Source organism: Heliconius melpomene, chromosome 3 (assembly GCF_056956725.1).
Source record: "Heliconius melpomene rosina isolate 202511_hmr_F chromosome 3, ASM5695672v1, whole genome shotgun sequence".
Classification (NCBI taxonomy): domain Eukaryota; kingdom Metazoa; phylum Arthropoda; class Insecta; order Lepidoptera; family Nymphalidae; genus Heliconius; species Heliconius melpomene.
Window position 1 is genome coordinate 9701565 of NC_140391.1, and position 9612 is coordinate 9711176.

Here is a 9612-nt window from a genome sequence, read left to right on the forward strand (position 1 = left end):
ACGGAATTTTTAAGCTTGCAAACGATTACCGAATGATAATATTTTTTTATCTGCAAAGTTGATAATAAAAAAAACACGTACCACCATGTTTTGAAATACATTTTTACAGTTTACATTTTTTTATACAGCTGACTGTGCTGGTATATAAAACCAATGAACACAGATACTTACGATGCCCACTCGAGGAAATAAAATATTTAATATTTTCAATTACACTAGCTTCTCTATCTACCCTGCAATGTGCGGGATACAGTATGAATATAAAAAAAAAAATTACAAGGTTCCTAAAATCCCCAACAACTAGGTCGCAGGTTACCAATATTTATTAAATAAACTATCACCAAATAAAAATTAAAACTGTAATACATCTTTGTTGTGATAATTGAATATTGATCAGATATATTTTTTAAATAATTATACGATAAAGTCAACATTTTCGCTCAGTAATGATCCTATCCTAAAGCGATTAACAACCGAAATGGCAGATAGGAATAAATAAATAAATAATATTAAAAAAGTTTCTTATTACACACAAGTGGTTCGTAAATGAAGTAGCAACAGTAATAAGAAATATTTTATAATTTAAAGCATAGTGTAATTTTGAAATGGCAGATTCAACTGACAGCAAAGTTAGTTTCGAGGAGGCCCTCAACAAAGCAGGTGAGAAGTTCCGATAATATGTTTTTGTTGTTTCTTATTTCGTGTCTTTATACTAGATTCTCTCGGTCTACTCTTCAATAAAACGTCATATTAATTATATTTTATTTAAGTTATAGGTACCGTATATGACTATTTCGAAAAACTACTGGGAGTTTGACACGTTATATCTTTTGTATATTGAATTGTGAGAAAGAAGAACATTGTGTATATCAATCAATATCTAATTAATAGCTTAAGTTATTCATGTAATAAAAATTAAATTCTTTTATGAATTATAATTTATAATAATTTTATATTATTTTATTTATATACATTTTATTTACTTATTTTTAGGTTACGGGCTCTACAGTTACCTGTTAGTCGGCTTATCGGGTTTAATTATTATATCTATGGTCTGCACAGCATATGGTACCACCATCATAATCCCCACAAGTGCTTGTGAACTAGGTACTACTACAGCCCAGAGAGGTATCCTGGCAGCAGCTCCCCTTGTAGGTAAAGTATTTTTTTCGGGGTAATAGATAATTTTTTTCTGTTATTTTTCTATAGAAGTCGTAACAATCGCAATAACCATAAAAATAATATGTTTCTTAAAATCTAATTACATTCACCTCATGAAAATTTATACACGAGTTCGAATAATATTAGTCAATACGTACTTCGTAATAAATTCGTACTCCTAATTTTAAATTCACAATTTTCCAGTTCAAATTCTATTCAAAGTGGGAACGGAGTGTCTTAACACTAGGTTCCCTCTGCCTATCCTGCTGATACAGGATACAGCGTGAAGCGTGATTTTTTTTCACTAATAGAAATTACGACTGCCGCCGATTAACTATCACACACACAATCGATAAATCTGAATAAATTGGTGTGCACAGTTTAATCACTACGAGATATCGTTACATGTGAAAAAAAAGTCCCGCTGAATTTCTTACGCCGGTTCTTCTCAGGTCTGAGGCATCTCTAGTGAACTGGTGGTAAATTATATGACGATCAAAAAATTAAGCATGTAACTTTTTATTTTGTATAAAATTATTTGACTTTTGACTCCCGTGAGAAGAAGAAGTAAGAAAGAAGATGTACAAAAAATCTATAGAGAAAAAATATTTAATAATATTTGCCTAAAACTAAATGTAAATTAATTGTCATATCCACACTATAATTATGACAATCAGCCATTGTGACTGTTGTAACAGATGTTTTTAATAAAGTTTATCAAACCCATGTTGTTGCAAGGATCAAATAACATGTTCTTTGTTGTATTTTTGTTTTTGAAAATATTTTCTCAATTGCCAGCCAATATGGGCAAATATGTGAATGAGTCATTTCTGCAATCATGTCTTGTATATGTGTATTTTATGGATTATGCAATATTAACCGCTTTCCTCGTGTTCAATTTAATTAATTTATTTAATAACTCTCCCAAGGATGTCATCAAAATGTTTGTACTTACATATGAGTTCCCACTCATGCCATTTTTTTTAGTAGAATATCTTGTAAGCTTATAACAAGCTTGGGAGCTCATCGATATATTTCTTTTGTCTGTGGCGCATTTTGGGAGAATTTTGACTATTATTTCACTATTCTACATACATATTTTCTATTTCCAGGCTTAATTCTTGGAGCAGTATTATGGGGGTACTTCGCAGACGTCTTTGGCAGGAAGAATACTCTCCTCATATCTTTGCTGTCGGCGGCGACAGTCAATGCCCTTGCCAGCATATCCGTTAATTGGATTATGCTTATGATATTTCAATTCACCGCTACTTTATTGTAAGTAGAAAGTAAAATGTTGTGTATTTAGAATACCAAATCGGGGGAGGAGGGGTATAAATTACCTATAATAAACATTAAATATTAGGATTTCGGACTTACAGTGGACGAGTGGACGTGGAAGACGCCTAGATAATAAATAAATGAAAATGAAAATCTCTTTATTTTATTCGATTTTAAATAAGCCTTTTTTATTTATATTGAATTTTATTTCTTATTCAAGGGCATCTGGCCAGTATTCTCTGACTATGACAATGTTGAGCGAGAGCGTACCTATGGCAAAACGTAACGTCGTTGTGTTGCTAGTCAGTAGCATATTCTTAATGGCACAAGGAATCATGGCAGGTAATGATAATTAAAAATATACAATTTTCTGCATACCAGCATTGGCAGAAGAAATAGTATTATAGCACAAATAGACTGCAACGGATATTCCGTCATAAAAATCAGACCTCGATCAACTATTCAGTGTATAGTTGATCGAAGATACCAGACATTGTTGGACATGTATATACAGTTTACACTTGCATAGTTTTGTTGTGTGCCGATAATTAACGTGCCAAACGAAATTATGCAATTAGAAACACTCGTTTTTATACAGATACTCTCGATGTGTATATGCACTGAGTGTTTCGTGTAGTGTCGTAGTCTATTTGCACGTTTAAAACTAAAACTTAAATTTGTTTATCGGAGCCAGAAAATGTATTAATATAAAATACTATTCCAGTGTTGGCGATACCAATCATCCCACTAACATTCTCTATCGAGCTGCCGAGCTTGGGCATTTTCTGGAACTCTTGGCGAACTCTACTTGTGGTTTACTCTATACCAAGTATTATTTCTGCTATTTGGGTATTTTTTATGCAAGAGAGCCCAAAATTTTTGTTCACAAAAGGGCGGAATATTGAAGCTGTAAATATTTTAAAGAAAATTTACCGGTTGAACAATTTAAGTTCAAAAGAAGAATTTGAAGTAAGTTTTATTGTAGTTAATAATGATGTTTTCAAATGAAACTGAAACGTCCATTATAAAAAAAGACTTAAATCGATTCCTACTCCGAGAAATGAATTATTACTTAATAATATTTTATTTCTTAGTTTTGGTAACAAGTAGGGAATGGAGTATCTTAACATTAAGTTCCCATTTCCTACCCTGCCATATACCAGTAAAATCTATTTTTATGAATGAAAAAAATGTTACAGATCCATAATATTCAAGAGGAAATCACGCAGATATCTATAGGTTCAATCAAAGAACAGTTCCTCCCGTTATTCAGAGCGCCGCTGCTAAAGAACACAATCATTCTTTCAGTTTTATTCCTAATTCAACAGTTGAGTATTGTATTGACGTTGTTAACATTACTTATTGAGGTTAGTTGTGGCGCAAGGGTACAAGCGTGCAACTGTGAACGCGACAGGATGTGGGTTAGACTCCGTCTTAGAGTCAAGGAAATCAAATATTTTTCATTTTCTCGCTTTGGTAATAAGGCAAATCGTACAATTGAGTTGCGCCATTCATCAGGCAGGCTTCCAGAATTCGGCCAAACATGAATAACGGAAGTATCTTAATGAGAACGGAGTGTCTTAACACTAGGTCCCCAGGTTCCCTCTGTGGTTACTGTGTGTTTACTTTTTATCTGAAAATATATGAAATCTTCGTTTCGTTTATTTTTTTTCTATTTTCCACTATTATGCTAGCTAGCGCCGCTATATACATTAAGAATACGAGTTAGTTTTTTTTTATTTTTCAGGATCGCAGCTTTCCAAGTGTGGTTGCCAACAATAACTAACCAATTAGTAGATATATTGGGCACAGGAGAGGGCTCAGAATTAACCCTCTGCGGTATTATGAAAAGTGGGATTAACGCTGAACCAGATGTAAGTATAAAAAGAATAGAAACTAATTGCAAATTGCAACTTGTGAGAACATTTTACATTTTCAATGCTTTCATTTAGTTTTGAATTGTTTCGTGAATAAAAAGTTTAATTGCTTTATTTTTGGCAAGTGCTCGTATCATGAAATTATTTAAATGTTGTAGTCATTCGTTCATTTTATACCATTGGACTGAATTTTTTATTTCTATGCAGTCTACTTTTTCATTTTTTTTTTGTATAAAACTAAAATGTCTCTTGTCTCATATATATATACGAACACCTTATAAATAAGATGTTATTTATTATTTGACAGCCAGATGCGGTACCTTGTTCGTTGAATGTGACATCTCTACTTATAGTTCTTGGAGTTTGCTCGGCGCAGTCTTTTGTGAATGCACTTATCAGCTTAGTAAGTAGAACCGATTGAACATTGATAATATTCATGGTCTGTACGTCTGAACACTACAGATTCATGGTCTGTACCTTTAATTATGTATTTTCTTTTTATTATATTTTATTAGGCATAACTAAAACTAGATTATATTGACTCTATGGATACCATTTCTATAACGTCTCCTTAAGATTTATTTCTAGAAGTTGCCAACATGTCTATACGGATATAATCTTAAAAAAACTAATATAAAAACTCTATTATCGCCACTGGATAAATTTCACTAAATACATATTAATTAGACTCTACATTTATAGTCACTGTCGTTAATTATTATGCTAAAATAATTTCCCGATTATAGACTCTAAAATAAAAGTTAAAATAAATTTATTTTTTTAGGTTATCAATCGAGTTGGCAAAAGAAACATGGTAATGTTCATAACGTCTTTCTGTGGTATATGTGGTGTAATTGTCAACCTTATACCGAATGCGATCGGTAGTGCGGTTCTGTTCTTCATTTATCTTATCGGTATCGTGACATTTGGATTATACACCGCCATAACAGTATCATTATTCCCTACTTCCCTTAGGTAAGTCACAGTCAGTCAGTCCATGATTTGTTCTTTTATATAGTACAAACGGCTACAGCGAGGCTTCGCCCGCTTCTCTTTAGTTAAGGGAAATACGTACTATATTAAACAGATTTGAATCTGTGTAAATGATGGAGAAATACATGCTATCTAAACTTTTATTTTTACTCCGGAATATTATATTCCTAATTATATAAATAATAAAATAATATACTATAATATAATAAAATTATTTTTAACCCACAGTCTAGTCAATCAAAATCCGGCGCTAGATTTTGATTCACTATCAGCAACATATGTTTTCTATCGATTTACCGACCTATACGTCCTAAATAAAATTCGAAAGTGAGATAGAGGGTGGCATAACACTAGGTTCCCTCTACATACATACCCTGCTACATGCATGATACAACTTCAAGCTATAAAAAAGTAAAGTCATAAATGGTAGTAAAAATTGAGGGACACTTTTTAGCTGTACAAATAATATTCGTTATTTCTTACAGAGCCTTAGCAGTGTCTTTTACGATGTCAGGAACTAGAATAGGAACGTTCGCGTCAGTACAAATTCTTAACGCGTTGCTAGAAACAAACTGCGAGGCAGGCTTCTACGTTTATGCAGCACTATTCGCATGTAAGTGATTGACTGTTTTTTTTAATTTTTTTAGGCTGTATCCCGCGAACAGCGTGTTAGGCCTAGGGAATGCTGGAGGCATTGCAGGTTGAATGGCGATACTCAATCCCGCACTTTACTTCAGCACCAGAGCGAAGATATAAATGAAAATATAAAATATTACATTTCCTCAAGTTGAAATTGAACCCACAACCGGTACCGTTCACAGTCACACGCTAGTACCCCTAATGCACGTCTGGCCACAAGTTTAACATATTTTTTTAATAATTATACATTTATATATTTTCTTATTTTACTACTACATTTGATTTTTTTTGTTACTACGCACGTACTGTAATTCTATAATCTCATCTCTATCTATGATATACTAAAATTGTAACTGATCCCAATATAGAAAAAATCAATATATGTTATCAATATAGAAAAAATCTGTATTTCTGTGCGTTTGTGCACGATAATCTCAAAATTTGTATATTGATTAATTTCTTTTAATATTTTTGTTTCAATCGGTATAAAAGAAAAAGTTATCTAAATATGAAACATTTTAATCTGCAAAATCTGATTTTAATAATACATTTTAATATAACATATCTAATATTAATTAATGTTCTTAATAAGTATTATTTAAGAACAGTAGTACCTGCTTGCGGTTACGCCTGCTTGAACTACCTGCTTGCGGTTACGCCTGCTTGCACTTATTTATTTACTAATTTGAATTTCTTTCATGTTCTAACAACATTATTAATTCAATAATATCCATGTGACAACTAGAGTTTCAGCCAATCCAATAAAACAGTAATTTTGTAGCATTTTTTTAGATAAAAATATTATTTAGATAACTTTTAATTTAAAAGTCTCCTTTGTTCTTAAGAAATAGTTACCCAATGTTATTTTTTTTAATTTTATTTAGAAAATATACCAATATTAAATGATTGCAGCGTCTGCTATGATTGCTGCTTTCCTGGCAGATGACCGAAAATCTTCAACAATCCAGCCAGAGACAAGAAATGATAAAATATCTTAAATAATGTATAAATAATTATAATATAAAATAAATATTTGTTATTAATACTTTTTTTTTATCTTTTGTTCGGTGCCATTATATTTTTAAAAGAAATTATTAAGTTTTATGTTATATCTACAATAAGAATTAGTAAACATTGTAAAGACTTATCGCGCTATGAGATCGCTACGAGTACGTTATTAAAGAAATTACAAATATTGCTTATCTGATTAAAACCTATAGAACTCTTTCATATAACGTAACAGTAATATATTAATAGAAGATGTTCACAATCTAAAGCCTGTCATATCTACCGTTGAAATGCGAGTCAAACTCGCATACTGAGGGATCCGTACCAATTTCAGGATGATGACAGTAAATGAGGCGAAAGAGGTATGTCATCATCATCATCATCATCATCATCAGCCTGTCCTCGTCCACTGCTGGACATAGGCCTCTCCAATGGCACGCCACTGAGCTCGATCTTCAGCTCTTCGCATCCAGCCGCTGCCCGCCACTTTACTAATATCGTCACCCCATCTAGCTGGAGGACGTCCTACATTACGCTTGCCGAGGCGTGGTCTCCACTGTAGAACGCGCTTACTCCAACGGTCATCGGTTCTGCGGCAAATGTGACCAGCCCATTGCCACTTCAGCCTGCTAATCCTTTGGGCTATGTCGATAGCATTGGTTCTCTGTCGGATAACTTCATTTTGAATTCGATCCTTCAGAGATATTCCAAGCATAGCCCTTTCCATAGCACGCTGAGCGACTTTAAGCTGGTGGACCAATCGCACTGTCAGTGTCCACGTCTCGGCTCCGTATGTCATAACTGGTAGGACGCACTCATTAAAGACCTTCGTCTTTAGACTTTGCGGTATTGATGACGAAAAGACATCACGCAGTTGCCCATATGCCGCCAAACCAAGCTGTATTCTTCTGCGAGCCTCCATCTCGAAGTTGTTTCTACCTAACTGTACAGTTTGACCAAGATAGACATATTCCTGAACAACTTCGAGAGGTACTCCATGAAGTGCAATCGGTTCCGGAATTACATGTTCGTTGAACATTATCTTGGTTTTATCCAAGTTCATCCGAAGACCGATGCGAGCAGAAGACTCATCCAAGGTGCTCAACATATATTGCAGGTCCTGCACAGTTTCAGCAAAAATGATAATATCGTCTGCAAACCGCAAGTGTGAGAGAAATTTGCCATCTATGTTTATGCCCCGTCCTTTCCAGTGCAGCGTCTTGAACATATCCTCCAATGCATTAGTGAATAATTTGGGAGAGATTACGTCACCTTGTCTCACTCCTCGATGCAGGTGGATAAATTTAGACTGCTGATTCTGTACTTGGACGGTCATAGTCGCTGCATTATAAAGGCTTCCCAACACTTTGATATATCGCCAATCGACTTGGCACCGTTGCAAGGACTCAAGAACAGACCAGATTTCAATGGTGTCGAAGGCTTTCTCATAGTCCACAAACGCTAGGCACAAGGGAAGATTATACTCTTCGGTCTTCTGTATAATCTGCCGTACCGTGTGAATATGGTCTATGGTACTATAGCCTTTGCGAAATCCGGCCTGTTCGGCAGGTTGAAATTCATCAAGTCTACGCGCAAGACGATTCGTGATGACCCTAGAAAACAGCTTATAGACATGGCTCAACAAGGAAATTGGTCGGTAGTTTTTCAATAGGGTTTTGTCTCCCTTTTTGAAAAACAAGACGACAATACTGTTGCTCCATGCCTTTGGAGTTTTTCCCGAAAACAAGACGGAATTTAATATACGTTGGAGACATGTAAGTATAGGTTTTCCGCCTGCTTTTAGTAATTCCGTCGTTATTCCGTCTTCTCCTGGTGCTTTTCTATTCTTAAGCTGCCCCAAGGCCATCGAAATTTCGTCCTGTGTTACTTCCGGCAAGTTGTCTGTGAGGCGGCGTGATAAAGTGGCTCTGGGATCTCCCGATTCGGGCTTGGGACGGGACGCTTTTGAAGCATAAAGTTTACCGTAGAAATCCTCAATTTCCATAAGAATTTCCGGCTTGGAGGCGACAACTTCTCCATTAGAATTGGTCAACTTCGTCAGATGACTTCGGCCTAATCGTCGAGCGAAGACTTTTGACCCCCGATTTCGCTCGATCGCTTCTTTTATACAACGTGTATTGGAGCTTCGGAGGTCGCGTCTTACCAGCTTAGATATTTGCTTATTCAAATTTGATGAAGTGCCAGTGGGATTTTCACGTCGCCTTTGCATTAGCCGTAGAGATTCCCCCGAAAGTTTGGATTTCTAAGAGGTATGTAGTGATGGGGAATGGAAATATCTTAATGAGAATGGAGGTTAACATTAGGTTATAGTTCGCTCTGCCTACCCCACTTTTTGTGCATGATATAGCGTGAAGAAAAAAAAAAAGATGAACGGTTTGGGACCGATGCCGCGGGATGGCGCTAGCTTGGCTGCGCGGGACAACTGACGACAACGCAGCTTAAGCAGCTTTGTTTTGTCAAAGTTTCCTTTATTAGACGCCTATGTTATACAGTCCACTAATTTCAACCACCAGCAACCCCAGCAATGGTCCTTCACACTGGTCCTTCGAGCCGGAATTTAATTTGTTAACTTATAATGAATCTTATAGTATAAACATTCCGCCAAATAAGATTTGAGCTACAGTTAGCCTCTTCA

General features: G+C 35.0%; 1 protein-coding gene across 1 annotated transcript; it reads left to right on the top strand.

Annotated features, from left to right (window-relative positions):
- The first annotated feature begins 532 nt into the window (after positions 1-532).
- LOC146540127 (synaptic vesicle 2-related protein-like) lies at positions 533-6993 on the top strand. The gene is made up of 11 exons (XM_085207678.1): positions 533-660; positions 994-1155; positions 2274-2436; positions 2660-2781; positions 3164-3408; positions 3639-3766; positions 4187-4313; positions 4624-4719; positions 5101-5291; positions 5795-5922; positions 6861-6993. The coding sequence occupies exons 1-11, from the start codon at positions 606-608 to the stop codon at positions 6944-6946; spliced, it is 1503 nt and encodes a 500-aa protein (XP_085063804.1). The 5' UTR covers positions 533-605; the 3' UTR covers positions 6947-6993.
- The last annotated feature ends 2619 nt before the right edge of the window (positions 6994-9612 follow it).